At 39.9% G+C, this 25477-nt stretch overlaps 1 protein-coding gene across 1 annotated transcript in view; it reads right to left on the reverse strand.

Annotated features, from left to right (window-relative positions):
- Positions 1 to 25477, reverse strand: part of TTN (titin) — a 330572-nt gene that overhangs the window by 283295 nt on the left and 21800 nt on the right. The window contains exons 7-26 of the mRNA XM_054971277.1: positions 20585 to 20921; positions 20160 to 20303; positions 19484 to 19609; positions 16323 to 16460; positions 15002 to 15148; positions 14424 to 14555; positions 12415 to 12696; positions 12163 to 12288; positions 10426 to 10704; positions 10051 to 10122; positions 7728 to 7986; positions 6732 to 6792; positions 6410 to 6622; positions 5618 to 5760; positions 4188 to 4393; positions 3657 to 3887; positions 2176 to 2420; positions 778 to 1001; positions 507 to 671; positions 246 to 414 (exon numbers count right to left, since the gene is read on the reverse strand). Coding sequence (XP_054827252.1) covers positions 246 to 414; positions 507 to 671; positions 778 to 1001; positions 2176 to 2420; positions 3657 to 3887; positions 4188 to 4393; positions 5618 to 5760; positions 6410 to 6622; positions 6732 to 6792; positions 7728 to 7986; positions 10051 to 10122; positions 10426 to 10704; positions 12163 to 12288; positions 12415 to 12696; positions 14424 to 14555; positions 15002 to 15148; positions 16323 to 16460; positions 19484 to 19609; positions 20160 to 20303; positions 20585 to 20921 — 3699 coding nt within the window. The remainder of the gene's footprint in view (positions 1 to 245; positions 415 to 506; positions 672 to 777; positions 1002 to 2175; positions 2421 to 3656; positions 3888 to 4187; positions 4394 to 5617; positions 5761 to 6409; positions 6623 to 6731; positions 6793 to 7727; positions 7987 to 10050; positions 10123 to 10425; positions 10705 to 12162; positions 12289 to 12414; positions 12697 to 14423; positions 14556 to 15001; positions 15149 to 16322; positions 16461 to 19483; positions 19610 to 20159; positions 20304 to 20584; positions 20922 to 25477) is intronic.

The following is a 25477-nucleotide window of genomic DNA, read 5'->3' on the forward strand; positions in this document are numbered from 1 at the left end:
GAAAGAAAGAAAGAAAGAAAGAAAGAAAGAAAGAAAGAAAGAAAGAAAGAAAGAAAGGTGTTCTGTCTCACTTGTGGCCTACATTGTATTACATACACACACACACACTGCCCTCACACAAACACACACCCCTACACAAAACTGGAATTACCTTTGATTAAAACAGTACATTATAGTTTACTTTGTTACAAAAAGCATCATACAGGTTTTCATATTTTTCCAAATGAAAATAAAGATGCACTTACTTTATATTTGGATATTTGTGGGCTACGATGATATCACTGTTCTTTAGCCACACAATGTCAGGGTTAGGGTTACCCTTCGCTTTCACAGACAGTTCTAATCTATCTCCCTCCTTGACACTCTTGTTCTTCAGCTTTTCCACAAATTGGGGTCTCACTAAGTGCTCTTTAGCTGAAAAAGCAAGATAACAGGTTATCCCATGAAGACAGTGAGCGAGAACATTGTAATCAAAGACATTTCCCCACATTAAGCCAAATAAATACCTTCCACGGTCAACGTCATTGTGATGGACGTTTTTCCTGCCCTGTTCTGAGCAATTACAACCCATTCCCCGGAATCAGCGGGCAAAGCCGGGCTAATAATCAACGACTGTGTGCCATCTTCCTTAATCACTATTTTATGGGTGTAATCGTTAAGGATTTGCTGACCTGTGAAAATAAATATTGAGATTATTTTTCATCAAGTACTATTTTTTTTCTCTTGAATCTCAGCCTTTTACAGAAGTCTACGTTGAAATGCAGTAGGCTGCCATACCGTTGTGAAACCAGTATGTTTCTGGCATGGGTCTGCCCACTACTTTGAGGTCAAATCTTGCTGTCTGTCCTTCAGCGCATTTAAATGATGTAGGCTTCAAGACGAACAGAGGCTTGTATAATCTCTCTAGCTGTGCTTCATCTGTCTCATCCAGTCTGCGTGCAGGAGACCGTGAAGGCGAACTACGGGCAGGAGAACGGCTTGGAGACCGGGGAGACAGAGACCTGGAAAGATAACGTATTGTCCAATTAAACCACATGTTAACAGTGGCATCTAAAATGTAAGAATGAACTATGAATCTCCATTAACTTGAATAGCGCTGTCATCACATTGCTTCAAGAGTGGAGATATTGCACATTGTTATGGAACCCTCACTTAATCAGTGTGTGTGTGGGGGGGGGGGGTAAGAACTTTCACACCAGTAGTGAGATATTTGTATTTGTCTGTTTGTTTTAAAACACTTATATGCTGCCTTTCCACCCAAAAAAGGGTCCCCAAGGTAGCATACGTCAAAGCATAAGAACTAAACACAACTAGGAAGGAGGCCAATATATATACACAACGAGGGAGGAGGCCAGAGATACAAACACAACTAGGGAGGAGGCCAATACGGGGGATACACCAAATGAAACAGAAAAGTCTTCACCCTCTGGTGGAATATAATGACAGAGGGAGTCAGACGAATCTCCCTGGCGAGGGAGTGCCAAAGTTTTGGTGCCATAACCAAGAAGCCCCTTTCTCAGGATGGCACCCATCTAGCCTCATATGCCAGATGCACCCAAAACAAGGCTCTGAATACGACCAGAGAGGATGGGTAGGTTCATATAGGAGAAGGCAGCCCTTAAGGTATGCTGCCCCCAAGACATATACAGCTTTAAAGGTCAATACCAGCACCTTAAATTGGGCTGAGAAGCAAACTGGGATCCAGTGTAGATAGAGCAAGACTTGAGTGATATGATCCCTACAACCCACTCCAGTCAACATTCTGGCTACAGCATTCTGTACCAACTGTAACTTCCAGACAGTCTTCAAGGACAGCCCCACTTAGAGCACATTGGAGTAATCTAATCTGGCTCACCAGCTGGAGCTAGTGAAAGGTGCTCCTGGCCACTGCTGCTGCCTGTTTATCCAACAAGAAATCTGGGTCCAGCAACACCCACAAACTACGAGCCTGCTGCTTTAGGGAAAGGGCAACCTCTTCCAGAACTGGAGATATCCCCCATTCATGAGACAAACCATACCTCTCCATTTTGTCAGAATTAAGTTATGCTGTACATGCTGAACAACATACTTCCACAAAATTCTACTTGCATGAGGTGGCAAAGGAAGTATTATCATGCTAGATGGGAACCCATGAAATCTCATTAATAACTAACTCAAGGCCTGCCTTGTGCTTACCGATATCTTCGAATCATTTCAGGTGAGGGGATGTAACCTGGAGACCCGGTTGGTCCAACAGGTTCAACATACAATTTTGCAGAGCATATGGCATTTCCTTTTACGTTACTGGCAAAGACAGTATAAATGCCTTCATCTTCAGGTAAGACAACAGGTAAACGCAGACTGGCTCTGCCATCTTGTAGTACTTCCATGTGGTAGTGGTCTCCGTGCTTGATGCGCTTGCCATCCTTGTACCATGCAATCTGTAGAAAAACATTGCCGAACCATGAAATGGGCAGGAATACAAATGTTCATGGGTTTCACACGACTTGGAATTTCCCATTTTTGATGCTGTTTCAGACAGCAAACAATTTAATTTGAAATAACTATTTTGACTTGATAACTTATGTTGTGCTTAAGTGATAACATTAACATTGAACACTGGGGATTTTTACTGTTTTAACTGTGTATGCTTTTATTGTCTTATATGAATTTGACAACCAGAAATGGTTTGATGGTTGTATCTAGTTTTAAATGTTAATGCTTTGACCGTATCACATCAATTTTATTCAAGCTTGTGTTTCTTTTTCGTTTGTTGTTTGTGACTTGTAATGACCTATGGCTGAATACAAAAAAATTTTCTACTACCCGACTTGATAGCTTGTAAAAAAATGTGTAGAAATATGTTCTTTTCTTTCTTTCCTTCTAGTTTTTTCCAAAATAAAAAGATATAAAGAAGCACCGGAAACGTTTCTGTAACAATGTGATGGGCCGATTATTTGTTCTTTTCTTTCTGCTGATTCTTTCTATTATTAGCAGAGCGTATATAGCAAACAATATTTATTATTTATTTATTTATTTATTTTATCACGTTTCTAGATCGCCCTCCCCGTCAGACTGGCTCATAATATAATAAAGTCTTTACGTAACCAAAATAGTTTTCTTTTGCAAACCTACAGAATGCATATTGAGATTTTTAACTAACATATCAAGCCAATTCTCTCTTAAGGCTCTATACAGTATATAAACTAAGAGCCAAAACACACGTTAAGAAATACCTAGGTTCAGCACGTGTTCTCTTACCTCAAGGTTTGCCGGGATCTGTAGGCGTCCTGGAAGCTTAAAGATCTGTAGGCGTCCTGGAAGCTTAAAGTCCTGGTAGCTTAAAGGATCTGTAGGCGTCCTGGAAGCTTAAAGGTGTCCTGGAAGCTTAAAGCTTAAAATACAGGCTCCTGTATTTCCCTTCCCCTTTCTGCTGCTCTGTAAATGCTAAACTTTAAGCTTCCAGGACGCCTACAGATCCCGGCAAACCTTGAGGTAAGAGAACACGTGCTGAACCTAGGTATTTCTTAACGTGTGTTTTGGCTCTAAATATACAAGTTAATCCAATTCACATGGACATTTCCTACTAGGAAAAGAAGAGAATTTAAACAACTTGGGGGAGGGTACACAGACACTGTAACGTTTAGTCTACGTTATATATATATATATATATATACCTTAGGCAAAGGATATCCAGTCATCCTGCAGTGGAAAGTAACACCACTCCCCTCAAAGATTCTGTAATTCTTTAACCTCAGTTCAAATCCTGCTTCAATTGTTTCAGATTCAGAGACATCAACCACCATCTCTTCTCCATCTTCTTCAAGGAGTTCTTCTAAGGTGGTTTTAATAATTCTGTATTCAATTTCTTTGATCAGTCTTTCTTCAAAAGAGGAAATATGAAATTCCTACAGAAAAAAAGAGAGAAAGAAATATTTAGATCTCGGAAGCTAACCAGAATCGGCCTTGGTTGGTAATTGGATGGGATACCTCCAAAGATCAGGGTTGCAAAGGCAGCCAATGGCAAACCACCTCTGTTAGTCTCTTGCCATGAAAACCCCACCAGGGGTCACCATAGGTCAGATATGACCTGACTGCACTCTCCACCACCCCCATTATTCAATATTAGAGAAGCCAAGAAAGAACAAAATGAAACGGGCATGCAATGTTTTCTCTGAAGTTAAAAATGACTGATTCTAATAAGATACCTGTTCTTCTACAAAAGTCCTGACCAACACAGTGTCTTTTGCCATTTTCTTCCTAATTAGAGCTTGCTCTTTTTCATATTCTTTTTCATAGTCAGCATACAAAGTGGGTGGGGCTATCTCAGCCACTTTAGGTTCCTCTATATAGGCAGTCACTTGAGTTTGATACATTGCTTCTTGTTGAGATTTTAGGTAGACCTCATAATCAGCTGTAAGAAAAAAACATACACATATGCTTCATTCTTGTAAATTGCCCTCAGGTTTGCAGACACGTGATCTCCAAGCAGTAGTTGCAATCTGATAGCTTAAAAAGTCCCGAACATGTTCTTGTGCCCTGGCTGGGGGACACCAGATCAGCCTTTGTTTTATAGTTGCTCTGAAATAACAATTACTTTTAAATGGATGTTCTAAAATAGCAATTTTCAAATTATTTCTTTGGACTCTTAACTGTGTTGTGCAATCTTTGTGAATGTGACAGGCTACTTCAAATTGATGTTGAAGATAACAATAGGGCGGATCTAGACAGCTTTTCTGCTGATGAAAAAGGGAGGAGGGGTCCCCCTTTGACCACACAGAGAAGTCAAAAAAAGTTATGCATGGGAATCAAGGGACCTGCATGGACCAAAGCCATGCAAGACAGGGTCTGCAATAAGGAGCGGAGTTGGGGGAGATTGAAGGGCAAAGCTGGTTGGATCCACCTCACTGTAGAAGAGGTAATATAGGAAAGATGACATCCAGGGAACTGGGTTCATCTGACAAGTATAGATGTATAGACAAATTTGCACTAACATGCTTAAATTTAGGATTATGAACACCATCCTTCTAAATATTCTTCCCTTATTTGGTTTCAGCTTAGACATTCCATGGATCCTATAAAGTGTGAGCAGAAGGGCTATTTCTGTCTCTCCTTTCTCCTGGCAAACCACCGAAGCTTCTGAAAAGCTCATGGTGGAGGTCATGGGATTCACGTAGATTAAAAGCTACATTGTCAAGGGCTCAGTGTAGTGAGGGAACTGGGCAAAGATCTCCCAAGCTTACTCTTCCTCCAACACAACCTCTTGCATCAACGGAAGCAATTCTGAAAGAGGAGGAAGATGGAGGCACTTTTGTCTGTTTTTTCACTCCTCACTCTCCTTGAGCCGCATGGCATTTTCCCCATGCGAGTCCCAAGACCTGCTTTTAAGTGGTCATGTGGAACTCCTGGGAGAAGGCAGAAAGTGGAAAGGTCCACAACCACGAGTATCATTGTGTTCACTTCATATTATCCAACCCTATGTTAACAATCTCTGGTTTGGTGTATAGGAAGCTTTTGGTTTTATTTATTTATTTAAATACAGAGTGACACTTCACTTCCGTGAATTTGGTAACCCTTTAAAAAAATTATTACTCCTCGATTTTGAAAAACGATTATCACGATTTTTCTGCTCACATACCTTCTTCTAGCAAGGAAGCTGAAGCAGAAACTTCCCCATATTTGTTACGAACAACAACAGAGTATTCTCCAGCGTCGTCAGCAAAAGTCATAGAAATTTCAAGTCTGCATTCCCCAGTTTCTTTTTTGTGCATCACTTTGTATCTTTAGAGACAGAAAAAGAACTCTCATAAAACTAAAGGTTCCATATATGTATGAATCACAGAGAATTTTCAAATTTAAGATCCATGCTGAGAGCTCAATCAGTATTTCTGGAACTAAACTCCCTTCAGAACACAAACAGTGAAATCCTAAACAGAGTTAAGATTTCACTGCTTACAATTACACAATTTGTAATCTGCTTACAATTTCACTGAAAGAGTGTTTGCATGTTCCCTCACATCAAAAGTTCTCTGCTTATGGAATTCCAGCGCATTAAAATAAAGATCCCATTTTACCCTCTTGTTTAGCCTTCCACATTAGCATTTTTTTATATGTGGTAACTTTCAAATATGGCATCCTTTGATCTATATTTTGAAATGGGACAGTCCCTGTGTCATGTACTTAGAAATATTTGACTTGGCTCGGAGACATTGAATTTGTATTTCATGAGCTAATTTTATCATCTGTCTTCACATATTGTGATCTCATTACAGACACTTGAAGCAAAACAAGTCTATCACAAAATTTTATGTACTAATTTGTTCAGTTCAGTTCTATCCTGCTTATTTTGATCAGAACGCTATGGCAAGGGAAATATTTTGTGCTGTTCTCATATCATGTCGACATTACCATTGTGAAATGCATACTGTACCTGTAGCCTGTAGTAAGAGGAACCCCAGCTTTCTTCCAGTAGACGTGTGGCTTTGGATTGCCCCCAACTTGGCACTCAAATATGACACATCCCCCTTCAACTAACTTCTGTACAATAGGTTTTCTTATGAAGAATGGAGCTGCAGCTTCTCCAGAAACTTCTTCTGCAGCAGTAGTGATCTCAGCCATTACTACATCTTTGGACTCCATGTAGCTAGAAAAGTAATCCCAACGAAAGCAAAGGTTAAATCTCAGTGATTCGTTAGAGGATAAAAACGAAAGTACTGGTAATCGTTTTTCCAAGCAGTTTTAAAAATTATTACCGTTTCTCTTCTGTGACCACTTTTGCAGAAACCGCTTCTTTGCTCTCAAACTCCTCTGAAACTGTTTAAAAATATATAATACAGACATTATGATATTTTTCAACATGGAGAAAAGGCGCAGGTGTTACATTTTTATTATTTATATACTGAATGTTATTTATGTTCCACTTTTCTCACTGAGACTCAAAGCGGATTACATAGTACAAATCAATACAGTCAATGGCTGGGACATTTGAAAGCAAGTAGAAATCCGATACAGAGCTGATATTAATCAACAATGAACTATAGAGTAGGAGCATACTTACAAGAACATATAGTACACAAAAGTATAGTCTACAGTCTCTATCCCTTTACCAATACTTCTCTCTAAACCATTTATTTACAGCATAATTCTATTAAATGTAGGGAAAAAACCCTCTTGAATAATTCAGGTTTGCATAGATTGTGGAAAGCCCTGACAGTAAGAACTTTCCTGCACTCTTCAGACAGGCCATTCTATAAGGTGGGGCCTACCACAGAGAATGCATATATATAGGCATTGATTTTGTTCATTTGCAGGGGGCACCTGCAGAAGTCCTGCTTCAGTACATGAAGATTCATTGAGAGCAACAGAAAAATCAGATAAGTCAATACCTTCTTTGTTATTAGGAGTCAGTGCTCACTGGCCTTTTAGGGCATGCAGTCTTTCACTTAAGACAAATTCAATGTACATTTTTACCAAAAAGGTATCTTTGGGCAACCATCTTGTGAATGGGTTCCACATCTACCTGGCTGCCCTGACCGTTTATGATCCACAAAGCTACAAAATGGTTGTTAGTTGGCTTTTGAGTTTAGGATCTTGGTAACAGAACTGCCGATCATGGAGGCTATCAGTGGGCAAATTCAATCCCAGTTTTATCAGCTACCTACTTAAGGGGTCTCATGATCTTTTTCATTCAGTTTGCAAGAGCGTTAACGTAAATAGGTCTCACTATTGATGATTACTACTGTACTTACCTTGTACGATGAGATGGCATGAGGTGCTGACACTTCCAGCAGCATTGGTAGCTGTGCAGGTAAATCTTCCACTGTCTTCTGCAAAAGCTTCTCGAATCACAAGACGAGCGACTCCTGCCTCAAAGGTAATCTGAAAATCTATGGAACTCTCAATGCGGTAGTCTTCTCTGTACCATGTTACACTTGGTGCTGGATATGCAGAGATACGGCACTCCAGGGTAACAGATTCCCCCTCTATAACAGTCATATTTTTCAAGCCCTACAAGAAACACACACATATTGAGAATATTCATGCATCCCTCTTGCTCACAATTTGAAAAAGACACAAAGCCATTCATCCAGCATAGACTTTTACAGCTTCTACAAACCACTGTATAGAAGCTGAATAAAAATTAATGTGTATTTTAATATTATCTAGATTGCTGGAGGGACTGCTTTCCAAGTTATGTTAACCAGCAGCCATCATACTCATAGCCAGGGCTTTTTTTCTGGGAAAAGAGGTGGTGAAACTCAGTGGGTTGCCCTTGGAGAAAATGGTCACATGTCTGGTGGCTCTGCCCCCTGATCTCAAGACAGAGGGGAGTTTAGATTGCTCTCCACGCCGCTCGGCAGCGCAGAGGGCAATCTAAACTCTCTTCTGTCTGGAGATCAGGGGGTGGAGCCACCAGACGTGACCGTTTTCAAGAGGTTCCAGAACTCCGTCCACTGTATTCCAGCTGAAAAAAAGCCCTGCTCATAGCGATAATACATTCCACATTTGGTGCCAATGACAAATCCAAGCAAAAGGGAAACCATAGGTGACAAATTCCTCAAAGCAAAAAGGGGTCTTCTTCAACCAAGCCTGGCTTGTATATTAGCCAGAAGTGGCAAATTTCTGCTATTGTACCCTACTGTATCTCTTTTGCTGAATGTCCTAACAGTTGTTCATTATTGTAGTTTGCCCAGTGAATGTCCTAGCTGTTGATAATATTGTATTTTCATTCACACTGCGTAATCTGCCATGGATCTCCATGAGAAAGGCAGGCTATAGATAAATAAATACATGTAAGTAAGTAAGTAAGTAAGTAAGTAAGTAAGTAAGTAAGTAAGTAAGTAAGTAAGTAAGTAAGTAAGTAAGTAAATAACATCTCTTCATCTGGATTGGCTTCCAAATGTACCTTTGATTTGCTAGACCTCAACTCTACACTGGGACAGCTTAATGCAGAAGCAGCATTTTGTCAGCCCGGCAGGAAATGTTGATTCTAATGTGTTCATGTGATATTTTATATCAAAGGTCTTGCCAGTAAATCTTTCTTGCAGTCTTAGGGGACTACCTAATTGGCATCATCTTTATGCCTGGTTAATTGGTTGGGTTAACCAAGTTTTGTTTTGTTTTTAAACAGACTGTCCCATATTCCCTTTATGATTCCTTTGCCTAAATCAACTTTCATGCGTTGGTCATACAGATTTATAGAACTGGTTCACTTGGGCTGATTCCGCACACGTTGGATAATGCACTTTCAATGCACTTTATCAATCGTTTGAGGTGGATTATTTGTTCCGCACACACAAAAATCCATCCCAAATGATCTATAAAGAGGATTGGAAGTGCATTATCCAACGTGTGCAGAATCACTCTTGGTTATCTGTTTTTATCTGCCTGTAGTGCGTTATCACTGAATTATTCTGTTAAATTGTAAAACATACGCGGGGGTTGGTGGTGTGTGATCCTGATTCAATTAAAATTTCAAGTGCCTTCTAGCACTTTTTATTAATTTAACAGACTAAGGATTCTGTCAACTATCTATAGTCAGATTTACTGGACTTCCATCAAACCACATATATTGGGGTCTAATGATCCAGTTCTGTGAAGATAACTGGAAAAAAAGATGTTGCAGAAAAAAGAATCCTGACAAATTCAGTGTAATAAGTCCACCTCCACCTCACCCAACACAGGTAAATTCCAACCATGGTATCCAATCCAGCACTTTACGGCCAGCATTCAGTTTCCCTCATACACTTCAATGGAGAGAATTTATATGTATATTCCTCTGTGCTATGGAGCGTTTCCCACCATTGAACTGGATAAGGTGCCCTTAAATATAATAGATCCATATATGCCTCATTCTACATGTGTGGCTGTGAAATTAGTTGCTCAGCATGAACCCAAGAAAGATTGATGACTTATTTTACTTTCTTTCATTCTACTGATTACAGACGCTAGATGGCACCAGAGCTGCATCATATTAATGACAAAATATGAAAAATATTTTTTTTAAAAAAAACCCTCGATTGCAATAGAATAAGCACAAATATTACATTAGCTACACTTAATGTTACTTACTGAGACTATAGATGGGGGTGTAGCGGGGACTTCCGCTGGTTCAGGAACCCTCGCAGCTTCGATTTCAATCACCTAGGGATGTTTAAAGCAGAGTTAGTCCGTATCACACACATCTGAGAAAATTAACGGCAGCATGCAAGAGTGGACGTTTCCTTGTTGAGACTTCTCCGCTGCTTGCTATGACAAAGTGATGTTAGGGTCTTAGAGGTGATCGCACAAGACAAAAAGAAAACTCACAATGAATGATACACAAAGGTCAGTAGGGAAAAGTATTTTAAAGGGGGAAAGAGGCTTGTAAATGAAGGAAGGATGTAAACACGGCGGGTTACTCCAGATGCAAGAGTCGGCATGATTGGAATTTGCTTAATGACAAACCTCTGGTTCACCTTCCTGCATCAATTCAATGCGTTCTTCCCGCACCACACCACCTGTCACGCTCACACCTATGTCTCTTTTCATCTCAACACCGTAACGCCTCTGATAGGTGTCAAGTGTATCTCCAAAAGGAAACTGCGGGGAGACTACTTTCTGTGCCATCACTCGAGGTTCGGGTGACTTTGAAAGAGGTGGCCTCACAGGTTTGGTGATCTTTGGCACAGAAGTTGCGGACAACTCCTTTTGCAGAGTTGCTATAGCAGATCCTGCTATTGAAACCTAACCAACCCAAGAGAAAAAGAGATACTACTTAAGCTTCATCTTAAAAAATGCACTGTATACTAGCCAAGCAAATACATGTAAAAAAGGTAGAGAGAAACACATTTTTTTGAATATATCTGGTGAGTTTGTTAGTTTTTGAGAGATTAAAAACAAACTTTTTTTGCTATCATGCATTAGCAAGAGCATTTAAAAATGCAGCTCTTATTGGAAACAATGTTGTCTTAATTTTAAATTATAAAAATGAAATTATATGTGGTTAAGTCACACGAATTTTCATCAAAAAGAGTCCAGTAGCACCTTTAAGACTAACCAACTTTATTGTAGCATAAGCTTCCGAGAATCACAGTTCTCTTCGTCAGATGCATGGAGGGCAAGAAGAAACTGGTCAGATATATAGGTGGAGAGGGGATATATAGGTGGAGAGGGGAGGGAGGAGTAGATGCAAACAGTAGCTTCTGATATGGAGATCAGTTTGCTTCTGTTAAGGAAGTCAGTTACTTCTGATAATGAGATAACCATTCATAGTCTCTATTCAATCCCAGCCTGACTGAGTCAAATTTACATAAGAATTTTCATAAGTCTTAGAATTTTCTATTCAGAAATATTATATATTATTCAAATATATCTGAGAGCACTAATGTGCTTTCAGTTAGTATATAAATTATTATATTGTGGAAAATAGAGAGACGCTTCCAATTTTTCTAACAAAAGAAATATATTTGGAAACAAATGAAGGTGAATTCCACAACATTCTTTGGATTATTTACATGTACTTGAGCATTACAGCAAAGGTGCACTCTTAATGTAATGAGGACGAAATAGCACAAAACAGAATTCTAACAATGGATTATATGAGATCTTAGATGATAAGACCTGTGAAGGAGATGTTTAAAATGTCAGCTTGAAATATGGGGAAAATAAAGATGAAAATAACACAAAATAATATAATTTTAATGAAGGCATATAATGTAGTTTGGATTATATATATACAATATGTTAATTCCGAAACTGATTTAGTATGTAGTACTATAAAGAGGAAAGAATAAAATGTAAATTATTTGATTAATGCTTGGGATGAGCACATAGAGAGAAATTTCTACCCTTCAAGAGAGAAAAGGAATATGTCAGGCATGTGGCATTTTATTGTACTTCTTCCCCCCCCCCCCCAAGTTCTGAAGAGAAAATATCTTATTGCTTGATCAATAAAAAAATGGAATTTTTCAGCCAAATTTTCCAAAAATGTAAGTGGATATGTTTGCATGAATATAATTTACAGCCTGATGTTTGTACCACATTTCCCATTTAGTATTTTAGTATCAGAATGGGGAAAGCCCTTGGACAGATTCCACTGAACGTCCTTCCCTCACATGTACAACTGGGTTTTGAGTGTGTGGGGTGGGGGTGGGGGTGAATGATATAGCTGTTTGCCTGACATATTTTTCCTCCTCTTCTTACCTCATAAGTATGATCTGGTTTAGGAACAGTAATTTTTGAAACGGTAAAATGAGGGCTTGCTGTACGGGGACGTGGGTGTTCCACTTGGATTGATTTTTCAACGGTTGTTTCTGCAGTTCTTTTCATCTACGTTTAACCAACAAAACATTTGTTGAGAAGGGTGATGCTGCTTTCCAAGTAGGGAAAAAAAACCCAACCAAAAGATGTTCAGCAGCCATGGGAAATGACTGCATCAATCAATCTGAACCTAACCTGGGTCGATATGGCCATTCCCATTTTTTCGGTGGCCACAATGTGTTTCTCAGGAGGAATGTGAACCTCCTCAGTTTTCACTTCTTTGGTGACAATGTGATGTTCTGGAGGCAACTCAACAACGCGTCTTGCTAAAGCACGCTCTTTATATCCATATTCCAAAGCTGCCTGTTCAGAATAAGCTTCTTCGGCATAATCTGGCTCTCTTGGTTCTCTAATGCGTGCTTGATCAACTGCAGCAACAACTGTAGCTACAGCTTCTGCTTTTTTGTGAACATCAATCTAAAGGCAACATTTGTAGAACATGGACACAAATCTTTGTTAATGACAAAGAATAGCTAGCAGAAAGGCAACACCTCATACACACAAACACTTTGCTTATCCAGAGTTACGTAATCCACATAATTCCTTATTCCATATTCACATCATGTCCCCCTCCTTGCTATTATTTTTTGTATATGCTTTATAGTGCCAAATAGGTTTGGACCTTAGCCCTCCTTTCTGTTTGCGCTATTCCATTCATGTTAGTTACTTCTTCTTGTGGAAGTAAGGGAAGGCAATGTTTGCTGATTCCCCCCTCTTACTTTGACCTTCACAGAGTTCCTGGGGGACGAGGTCCAATGACCCACGGGAGCAAGATTTCAAGGGTCAAAGAAGGCTACAGGAGAGGGTGAGCTAAGAAAGTTGGAGTTTATGCGGCACAGCTCCACTAGCACTGTATATTCTGGCGTTCCATTTGTTGAAGACAAATGATATGTCCCTTTGAAGTATGTAAATATGGAATAAGGAAGATTCCACTGTATACAATGCAGACAGAAAATGCATAAATACAGTATACATTGAACATGTATACAGAAAAGTGGGATAAGAATGTTATTAAATAAAATATTCAAATACTGTATTTGGAGACAAGTATAAGCATATATGTTGCTTTACACATATTTATGTACATAGAGCACAATATTTTCTGGAAAGCACACAATGCATTTGAAGATTTAATGACTAAACACGGACACATACACTACCTTTTCAGATAGCTATACATATAATTATGCAACACATTTCAGTGGTTTGGATGGTTATGAACAATCACTTAACTGCACATTTTGCCACCCATTTGCAATTGATGCATACAAAAATTCTCTTTGCCACATAACAGGATTGCACAGATGGCCAAGCTTTTGTAAAATGCAGCACAAATCCTATTTTTAAGTTGATTTTTTTGCACAGAATTTGTTCGTCTTTGCTTTTAAAATTCAAATTTATTACTTTAAAGATTAAGCTGAATCCAGCCTAGCATTTCTGCAGATAGGAGGACTTTTGCCTGCGGAGCAATATTTTCATGCCTTCCCCTCCTGTGGCAGCCCAAAATACTTCCCAAAAATACATTTCCAGTTTGGGGCAGTGACCCGTTTGGGCTGCCAAGGGAAGAGGGAGGTAGAAAAGTTGGGTTCTGTGCATAGAAGTTCTTCCACCTGTGGAAACGCTAGTCTGGATTGAAGCCATTATTTTGTATTTGAAAATCAAGATTCTGAAGTCTAATGAAAAGGAACTGTAAATTGAATTGCTGCTGTTTTCTCAATATCTAGTTCATCTGGCTAGTCAAGTGAGGAAATATAGATGTAAAATAATCATACTTTAAAAAAGAAAACTAGCACCTGACACTGCACTGACATTCTGCTATTGTCAAGGGCTTTTTTTCAGCTGGAATGCCGTGGAACGGAGTTCTGGAACCTCTTGAAAATGGTCACGGGGCTGGTGGCCCTGCCCCCTGATCTCCAGACAGAGGGGAGTTTAGACTGCCCTCCACGCTGGCAGAGGGCAATCTAAACTCCCCTCTGTCTGGAGATCAGGGGGTGGGGCCACCAGCCCTGTGACCATTTTCTCCGAGGGCAACCCACTGAGTTCCACCACCTCTTTTCCCAGGAAAAAAGCCCTGCTAGTGTCTATATTATAGAAATATTTCAAGTTTCATCAGTGATTTTCACATTTCTAAAAAATCTATTCACCTGATCATGGACTAGATGGATTTGTTCTCTTTTGGTAGCAACTTCTTCTCTAGTTCTTGATATTTGCTCTCTGTGTTTGTCAGCAGCAATGATTGTTGGAACTATGGTAGTTTTCTCAGTTTCTTTTCTTATCTGATCATTATAGCAAGAATAAAAAGTTTCATGTTACATAAGATTTCAAGCAAGAATAGGAAATGACAATGGAACACATAGATAATTAAGAGATTAACAGGATTAAAGGGTGTTAAGGGTTCTCTTCATTGCAAAGTGACCCTCAAGCCTTTTATAGGATAGATACTGATGCTTGTTAATTATTTAGCTGGCTAGTTAAACATAATTCTAATGAAAATTTAAAAATTTAGTATAAAAATACTTAAATCCCAAAAGGATAACACAGCACTGCACATATTAGGCCACACTATAGGTCTTAAAGAACATTTTCCATTACTGAAATATATATTATTCCTTAAGAAATGCAAAGTGAAAATGATATTTAAAAGTTAGTATATTTATTGGAGAACGTCAATGTGAGAATGGGATATGATAGTGACCATTGCACTAGCAACAGTTCCATTCACCTTTTCTTGGACAAGGTGGGCTTGTTCTTGTTTGGTTGCAACCCCTTCTGTAGTTTTTACTATTGCAGATGGCACTTTGGGTTTACCAGTGGTAATTACTACTTTAGGTACAGAAGGTTTCACGGGCTTCACCACTTCTTTCCTAATCTGATTTATATAGCAAAAAAGAGAGGTGTGAATACACACAGTGTTGCAAACAATGTGTATGCAGACATTCCAGGAAAGCAGGCAGAAATTAGTAAAGCAAAGAAGCAGCAAAAAATGACAATACCACTAGAAGAAGCAAAAAAGACCAATATGTCTATACAGTCTGTGGAATTATGTATGGTTCTGCGGTCTGCACAGGTTTAATCTTAATCCTATTTGGCTTTATTCAATTCAGTAGAGTTATAGAGGGCTTGAACTTGGAGAGGTGCAATTTGGCAATGTAATTATTCAACATCAAGAAATTGTAGTATTTCCTTGAATACTTAAAATGCCCTTACTATTCAGTCCCGCTTATCACAAAAAGTCCCACCTGGCACAAGAAGATAACTTTCTGATATACGTCATGATGAAGTTCCATATGGAGTTAGTTGCAGGAAGGATGTAACGTAAGCTTGGTCTACTGTTGCAATATATGTTTCCAACCATGACTTTTGAGATTTGCCAAGCCCATGTTGATTTCTAGTCCAACACAATGCACTATTCTTCGTGAATCATTTCTAAGTTGAGCCCAGTAAAAGCTTTGAAGCCTGCCTAGGCTAAACCTACAGAATTTCATGGGGAGATTATTTGCTTTCCCTGCTTATTATCTGCAACAAAAAACCAACCCATAAACTTCACAAAAATCAACCTATAAACTTCAAATTATCTCATAAAAATCACAATCATTAGTAAGGGAACAATTAATAATAATAATAATAATAATAATAATAATAATAATACATATTACGCCAATATCTGGTTGATTCTTAGGTCTCTGGTGGAAACTTGTATCAGCTTAGAAAGGCCAATCAATAACAACATGTGACCTCTGTTTATTGTTGATTATATTTTGGATAATTCGAATAATAACAATAATAATAAACCCCCTTGAACTGTAAGGTCCAGTCCTGTTGCCCTTAAATGTTCAGATTTCCTCTTGAAATTATTGGAAATTCAAATTAGGCCTGAATGGCTGGTCTGCTTTCATTAAAAACAAAAATGGAAAATTTCTTTTACAGAAATTATAGACATTTCCGTCATTGCATATGCTGCTCACAAGGAAATAAAGGGAAATGAAAAGCAACTGGCAAAATTATGCTTGAAACTAAATCATACATTTTCTAGTTATAATCACCTTTTCATGACTGATATGAATTTGTTCTCGTTGAGTAGAAATCTCTTCTCTTGCTCTTGAAATCTGTTCTTGTTCCTTAGTTGTATCGGTGGCAATTATGACTCTGGGTACAGGAACTTTCACTGGTTCCTTTCTTACCTGGTGTTTAAATTTTAAAAAGTTTAAGTTATATCAGATCTCAAAAACAAACCATATCTTTATCAGAAAATGTGGCAATAACCTGCATGGCTACAATCCAACACAGAGTGAAGTGTGCTTAAGTTCATAGAAATCATTTGGTTTCTGTGAAACTATCTGTGTGGTGGATTATCATCAGGGCTTTTTTTCAGCTGGAACGCGATGGAACGGAGTTCCAGAACCTCTTGAAAATGGTCACATGGCTGGTGGCCCCGCCCCCCTGATCTCCAGACAGAGGGGAGTTTAGATTGCCCTCCGCGCCGCCGAGCAGCATGGAGGGCAATCTAAACTCCCCTCTGTCTGGAGATCAGGGGGCGGGGCCACCAGCCATGTGACCGTTTTCTCTAAGGGAAACCCACTGAGTTCCACCACCTCTTTTCCCAGAAAAAAAGCCCTGGTTATCATCATTCTTTTTGGCATCTATACAACTGGAAAGGTTTCATTCTGTGGCTGAATAGTTGGGGAGGTGTATTATTTTGAACGGTATTTATGGGTTGGATGCAGTGATCTGTCAGTGGTTTCATTCCCTTGTTCTCTCTCCCACTAGTAGTCCTTTCTGATTCCAGGAAAGTTAATTTCTCACATGGTCGAAGAATACATGTGATGCAAAATATTATAGTGTAGTTAAAAAAAAAGACACAGAATACAGGGATATTAAATGTTGTTTCTACTTCCAGACTTTTTTTTAAAGTCCTGCAGATTTCGTTTTTTGAACTAAACAGTTGGATCCAATGACTCAGAGAAAAAATTCAGAGAACAGATCTTAACACTTTCTCCCTCCCCCCCTACAGGATCATTCATGTCCTGCATCCCCTTGGCCATGTTTGAAAATGTGAATGATCACAATAACGCAATGAAAACACATCATTCGGAGACGTATAGATGCAGCCATATACTTATCATCTATATAGCTGCAGTTCCACTCAGGATTTTTTACAAGCAAAAAATGATAACTGTTCATAACATACATAACAAGACCAGTAGTCACCTTCACTCTATTAGAAATTCTTTTGGAAGTCTTTCTCTGCAAAATTACACCTTACTACAATAACTAAAAGTTCAGGGGGTTGTTCTTTGGAGGATATCTCAGACTTAAAAATTGATATCAAGTATAGGTAAGTATAATGGAAAATGACATGATCACATGCTCACGTGAAATTCATAGGATTCCATGATATAACACTTGGTAATGAATGAAGCCACAGTATAACCACAAGACATGACTCACAGAGGATGGATGCAGGGAAGGAATGGGCAGGGATGGATAATTTTAGGCCCCAGTACAAGCAGTAGAGTAGGAGGGACGCAGTTGCACTTTGCTAGAAGCCTGCAGTAGTACGGGGCTTACTTGGGTTGCCAGATCTCTCCGGCCACCAACCAGGGTATGGGGGAGCAGAGTGAGGGAGTTGCGGGGGAGGGGTACACTTACTTATGAAGCTGATTGAGTGAAAATTGGCTCCAAACACTAAATTGGGGCTGATTTTTCTTCTTTCAGTCCCTGGTGCAATTCATTACTTCCACGTCGCTCCAGGAATGATGTCATTCCTGGCACGATGCAGTGTGCACAGGTGTGCTCCAGAGTAAGCATGCTTTGCTCCCACCACCACGTTCCTGAACCTCCCCGCCCCTAGCCGGCCACATTGGTGGGGGCAGAGGCTGGGGGGATTCCCTACCTTCACCAAGTGACTGGCAAACCTAGGTCTTACACAAACTCTTTAAAAATCAGGCCAGGACAATTCTGGGCCTAGTGGACAAGATTCAGTTGATAACCTCCAGATGGTGTCTGGAGATTTCCTGGAATTACAACTTATCTCCACCCCACCAAGATTAGTTCCCTGGAGGAAATAGTTGCTTTCAAAAGTAGACTGTATGGTGTTATATCCTGCAAAGGTGCCTTTCATCCCCAAACCATGCCCTCTCAAGGTTCTACTCCCCAAATCTCCAGGAATTTCCCAACCTGTAGCTGGCAATTCTAGGACAAGAACAGCTTATAGCTAAAGATGGTTATATTTCTTTCTTTCAAGCCAAGTTATCTGACTTTAAATTTTACTGTTAATAAATAAACCAGCAAGTTAAAAGGAAAACTGGGTGTTTGTTGTTGCTCCACTATACAATATTTGGAGACAGGGAAGGGATCCCCCTGCTGCTAAAAACCCAGAAGCTGTGAGAATAATTGTTACCAGAACAGTTCATTTCCTTGCATATTTTCCCCAGCTGACTACAGAAATGGCTGCACTGGGCTATATAGAAGAATCTGGTGTGTCAACCAGCCCATTGGGACTGTCCTGCAGAAAGACTCTCTTACTATCTGGAAGCTAATAATGTTGAAGAGTATGTGTAGGCCCTGCACTCCTGCAGGCTTCTAGCAAGGAAATGAAACTGTGTTCCTCCTGTTTGTACTGAGGCCTACTGGGTGAACCTCTTAGAGCAGAACCACAAGTGACAAAAGGCACAGATTGGACACTTGTCAGCTTCCCTCAAGTTTTGATGGGGAATGTAGGCAGCTTGGCGGAATGTTGGACAAGTGACAGTTGAAAAGTCCATTGGACAGCAGTCAGAGAGCCAAGCTGCGAGACCAGGACGCCTACATTTCCCATCAAAACTTGAGGGAAGCAGGCAAGTATCCAATCTGTGCTTTTTGTCACTTGTGGTTCTGCTCTTACAGAGGAAACACGTAACACTTCATTGTTGCCCTGCTTATCAAACCAATCAAGCATCACTTTTCATAGCTTCCAGAGGAATCAGCCCTGCCTCATCTAAAAACAGGGTACAGATTCACAATGATCAAGGGATACTGATGGGAATGCTAAACAATGACAAATGTGTGATGCCACAGCAGCCACAAAAAATTGATGATGGCACTCTTCAGGTCACAGCAGGTAAGACAATAGGAAGATGGACATATGGATTGTCATTGATAATTAGTGTCATGGAATAGAAGACAGGACAGAGTAAGTTTCCATGGGTAGAAAGATACTATTCACCTTTTCCTGAGTGATGAGTATTTGTTCTTGTCTAGTAGCAACTCCTTCTCTAGTTCTCGATATCATCTCTTGTTCTCTGGCTTTACCAGTTGTACTTGTAATTACTATGGAAGCTTCTTTTTTAGTCTGATTTTCATGGCGGAAACAAAGAAAACTATGCTTTAAAATTTACTTTAACCCACTGTCACTTCAAATAAAATGAAAAATCACAGGCATGATAGCAAATGGAGGGAGAAATATGTTTGGGAAAGGAGTTACTTTACGCTCAGATCGGATTCAGTGAAATATTAGGAATAACATTGTCAATATGATGAAAATAATGTTAGAGGAACCGAACTATCTAGGTTGTTTATTATTATTGTTATTGTCACTGTCACTGTTATTGTTATTGCCGCCACCATCATTTAAACTGAGGTTATTAGGACTGGCGCTGAAATGTCTATATATATTTTTTAATTGTTAGCTGTTTCTGCCATTCATATAAAATCGACAGATTAGATAACCCCCATTGATAATGGAGTTCTATTTTAATGCTCCTGGATCAGTATTGCATGCTTTTATGAAACACTTGCTAGTATTGTGTTAATCATTTGTTAATTGAATGCGTTGGGTGTGTGTGAGGATTGTCAAGGGATGGGGGGGGATGTTATATACAAGAGCTTTATTTTACTTCTACCTGCTCCTGGACCGGTTGAATGTGTACTGCAGTCATGGCTGTCCTTTTAGCAGTCTGCTCTACAACACTTGGAACAGGTTCTCTCACTCTGGCCATGTCAACAGCAGCAACTACAGTGGCAACAGCTGCTGTTTTCCCAATCTCCTGTAGGACCCAAACGAGTTACATCAAAAGACATAGTTTTATTTTTTTTTATTTTTTAAATCCCTGATAGGGATAAAACATCACGACATGATCACAAGACAAGCAGATGTAGAGGAACCATTAAGAACTATTTAGACCTTTTACAGCAGCCGTCTAAATAGCTGGGTAAGCAGAAACTGACATACAGCCTCTGAAAGTCCACTATGCAGTGGCATCGCTTCAGGACAGAAAGGGAATGAACACCATCCTTCAAAAACCTTAAAACTCTCCCTCCTTCTTACCTCCTTAGCTGCCGCAGCACTAATTTCAATGGCAGCAGCAGCAGCACCGCCAACTCCAACAGCCGCCGCCGCCGCTGTGGCGCCACTAACAGTGACCTGTTCTTGAACACCGTATCTCCCCTCCCATCGTTCTTCAGTCCTTATTTGGGTACTACTTGTAGATACTCTGGTGTCTTGCGTTCTCATTTCAGATGTAGCTACGTAATCTTCCTGTTTCCAAGGAGGAAGCACCTCAGAACCCACTGTTGTCATCTGTGTTTTACGGACCAACAGTGGGGATTTCACCGACCGGATAGGTGAAGTAGAGACCGAGAGCCTCCCAGCAGGAGAAACAGATCTGGTGAGGGGGGAAAAAAATAACTGATGTAATGGGAGAAGAGCCCTAAGAAGCATCTGAGAAAAGCATCTGTATTTGAATCACAAGTTAGACCATCCTAATAGTGACCAGGGCCGTTTCCAGATGGCTTACCTGAAGCCGCTCCATGCCGCAATGTTGTGGATCGTGCCGGGGAAAACGCGATATTTCGCGTTTTCCCCGGCACGATCCACAACATTGCGGCATGGAGCGGCTTCAGGTAAGCCATCTGGAAACAGCCCAGAAATGCCTTGTAAAAAAAATGGGGAATTTTCCCCCTCTTGCTTGCCAAGTACTTCTTTCAATTCTCCCAATGGAAAACTTGGAAATTTGCAGGTCCCTAAAAAAACTCCTATGAAATATTCTCTCTTTTGGAATGAATGAAAAGCTATTTTTCAAAATATGTCATATGAATTTTTTTAAATATAAAGGCTACTTGTTGCATTAGAGAATGACTAATCATGTAGACACATTCACAATATTTTCAAGGATATATTTATTCTTGAAATACAATCTGTTTTGCCCACAATTTATACACTGTAATATACAGTGATAATATGCTGTTGAAGAACTCAGCATTTCCAGTGTAACAAACAAAGTTTGTAGGGCTGAAGAGTGCTGTCAAGTCATAGCTGACTTAGGGCGACCTCTGCAGGAGATTTTCAGGCAAGAGACTGTCATGTGCCTTTGCCTGGCAACCTTGGTCTTCTTTGGAGTACTCTCATCCAATTACTAACTGTTGCGTATTGGGCTGAATTAGGCCAAACAAGGCCTCTAAGGTAATTACTGTATTGAATGCTATGCACTGTTATCTTCAGGTTATGTCAAGGTTCCTAACGCACTTCATTCTCATTGGTTACATTGCCTGCACTTAATCCTCATTGGGTACATTCACATGCACATTCATTGGGTACTTTCTGAAGGCAGCAGCCATTCGGTCCTCTCAAATAAACACCAATCAGTGCCCTGCCTATCTTATACATTGTATATAGTTAATGCAAATGATGGTATTGTAAAATACACGCTCTTATTGGTTGCTAGTTATTCTTGGGGCGGGGTTTCTCTGTTCAGTTTGTAGTTAGTGTCTAGTGAGTAGTGTCTGCTGTTGTCTGTCTGTTCCGGCTTGCAATAAAGAACCTTGTTTTGGCTGAAATCACTCTGGGCTGCAATCATTCTGAGCTCCAGGCTCAGTACACAATACTAACTGAGGCCAATCCTGCTCAGCATCCAAGATCTATGAAATCAGGTTTGTCTGAACTATCCAGATCAGAAATTTACGAAGTTTAATAATCTTTGTATTGTCGAAGGCTTTCACGGCCGGAGAACGATGGTTGTTGGGGGTTTTCCGGGCTGTCTTGCCGTGGTCTTGGCATTGTAGTTCCTGACGTTTCGCCAGCAGCTGTGGCTGGCATCTTCAGAGGTGTAGCACCAAAAGACAGAGATCTCTCAGTGTCACAGTGTGGAAAAGATGTAGGTCATTTGTATCTACTCAGGAGGGGTGGGGTTGAGCTGAGTCATTCTGTAAGAGTTTCCCAGGGTGTGGAATGCTAATGGCGGGAGGCTTCACTGTATCCCGAGGCGGTTCTTTTGCATATGGATTGGTGCTTGATGTGCTAATCTTGTCTGCAGGGCTATTGTCGGGTGTGGAGTGTTTTGTTGGCCTGGTGTTTTTCAGAACTGGAGCCCATGCTCTGTTCATTCTTAAGGTTTCTTCTTTCCTGTTGAAGTTTTGCTTATGCTTGTGAATTTCAATGGCTTCCCTGTGCAGTCTGACAAAGTAGTTGGAAGTGTTGTCCAGTATTTTGGTGTCCTGGAATAAGATACTGTGCCCTGTTTGAGTTAGGCTATGTTCAGCCACTGCTGATTTTTCAGGCTGTCCAAGTCTGCAGTGTCTTTCATGTTCTTTTATTCTTGTCTGGATGCTACGCTTTGTGGTCCCGATGTAAACTTGTCCACAGCTGCAGGGTATACGGTATACTCCTGCAGAGGTGAGGGGATCTCTGCTGTCTTTTGCTGATCGTAGCATCTGTTGTATTTTTCGGGTGGGTCTGAATACTGCTTGAAGGTTATGCTTTTTCATAAGCTTTCCCATCTGATCAGTAATTCCTTTGATATATGGCAAAAACACTTTTCCTGTGGGAGACTGTTTTTCTTTGGTTGTTTGATTCATCCTGGGTTTGATTGCTCTTCGGATTTCATTTAATAATCTTTGTTGTATCTGACAAAGAGAACTGTGATTCTCGAAAGCTTATGCTACAGTAAAGTTGGTTAGTCTTAAAGGTGCTACTGGACTCTTTTCTGTTTTGCTACCACAGACTAACACAGCTAACTCCTCTGGATCTTGACAAAGTTTAATGGCATTCAGATATATTGTGAATGTATGAGACTTTTTCTGTCCAAATAGTTCTTTTTCTTTGTATCATTTTCTACCACGCAAATGACAAAAACTAATCTATAAATGCTAAGGTAGCCTTCGCACTTACGTATCTCCCAATTTTTCCCAAAGTTCCCATCTTTTTCTGAGGAAAAACCCTGAGGTGTGGAAAAGATTCAAAATTTGCAGACACTTTATACCTCTAACGGTAGCACAGATATCCAGGAAAAAACGGATACTGTTCTTCTCATTAAAAAAATAGCAGTATTTAAACGAGTTCACATTACTTTAATCCTATTAAAATTAAGCTGAACTAAATGGACACTTGGTTTGAGCCAGCAGAGCTCTTACTTATGTTACTAATGTTTATTATTCTATTCTGCCAAAGCCTTTCATAATGACTGTAAAGAAAAATAAGTGACGATTCAAGGTTAAGAACCTTGCATAAGAGTGATTAGGGCTGTCCCGAAAATTGGCTTAAAGCCTTTTAAAAAATTAATTTGCAGTTGCTAGAGTTCCAATGAATTAAATCTTCCATTTTGCTGACTTGGTTAAGGATAAAATAAAAGATTTGCGTGTGTTTATCTTTCTTGAAGTAGATCCATATTTATAGACAAGGTCAAGCTGAAAGAAAGAAATCAGCTCCAGGTCATCCAACAACCTTCCATAAAAGAGGGGGGAAATCTAAACCTGGGTCTCCTAGGTCCTCTCCAACCTTTTTAAATTTGTGGACTCCTCTAGAATTCTGACACTGGGTGGTGAACACAACTACAAAATGGCTGCCACAGGAGGTGGAGCCACAGAAAATGGCTGCCACAGAAGTAAAGCCACACACAGAAAGGAAGCCCACGTGTAGGGGAGAAGATGGCTAACTTTTAAAAATGTACTGGGAAAGAAGAGTGAGAGAGAATAAAACTAACACTGTGGTGGCAGCTGCAGCTGAAATCATATTTTAATCTGCCCAGCCCATCAGATCTCCATTGGCCAATCAGAAGCCCTGCTTGGTAGAGCCCCCCACGGCTCTACCTACTTTCTAAAAACACTTGGTAGGCTGGAAGAACTGTTGGCAGATGCCATTGTGCCCGCAGGCACCACGTTGGGGGACCCCTGCTTTAACACCACACAATGACCATGGCTGACTTCTAGATAATTAGCTATTCCTAGACAAATCTGTATATCACATATAGGATGTCTTGTCCTCAGTGAGCTCTTTTAAGTTATTTGTTAGAAACCTTTGCAATGCTCTTCATACAGGAACCCAAACATACAAGTTCCCAGTAAACTGTAACCCTTACCTTTATGAACCAATACTATGAAAGAGTCTCTATAAAATTAAACATAAGGGACTTACATATTGTACTGAAATTAGATCTAAACTTTTCATTCTAACTGACCCGAAATCATTGTGTCACTTGCTCAGGACTTATTTTGTAGGTTTCATTAAGATGTGAAGATGTATTTCAAATTATATTTAAGATGAAAAGGAAGAATACAGAACTATGGAAGTGCTCCCTTTAGGTGGCACTCTTGTACTGTTGTTGCATTTATGACTGCTCAGATTCATTAATCCACAAAGCTAATACCTATTTCCCTCAAATAATTACTATTTCATATAATCCTTGCAGTTATTGCACCTGCATACGTAAGGAAGAGATAGAAAACTGAGTATGCGAGCTGTTATTTGGATGAGGCTTTGCTTGAAGGGGTTGAGAGAGATCACACATACAATTTAGGACAGGGTAGGCCATGAAAGGTCAGTGAACCACATGTGGTTTATCAGAAATACTTTCCCACCGGGGTTGGTTCTCTCTTTTCATCACTTGTAAACGATGCTTTACTGACTGATATGCTTATTGTTAGGATGAGTGGTTTAAATTAGCCTCTATTAATTTCTGGAAGCCATACAGCAAGCTTTCACCTGGGGGCAAAGCAACAGCCTGTGTGAACTTATGCCCTGATTCATGGGTTGAAATCACCAGTACAAGAAGCATTGATTTTATTTACATTCATTTCCCCTCGGCAAGATGAGGCCTAAAGACAAGGGATCGATATTGGGGAAAGCCACATGTATCAGAGGACTAAGAGGGAAGAATAGAGATTTCATTGAATTCCCCCTCCTCTTGAAAGCCCTCCCCCCTACATGTTTTTGTCTATGTGAGCCGCA

The sequence above is a fragment of the Eublepharis macularius genome, chromosome 2 (assembly GCF_028583425.1).
Source record: "Eublepharis macularius isolate TG4126 chromosome 2, MPM_Emac_v1.0, whole genome shotgun sequence".
Taxonomy (NCBI): Eukaryota; Metazoa; Chordata; class Lepidosauria; order Squamata; family Eublepharidae; genus Eublepharis; species Eublepharis macularius.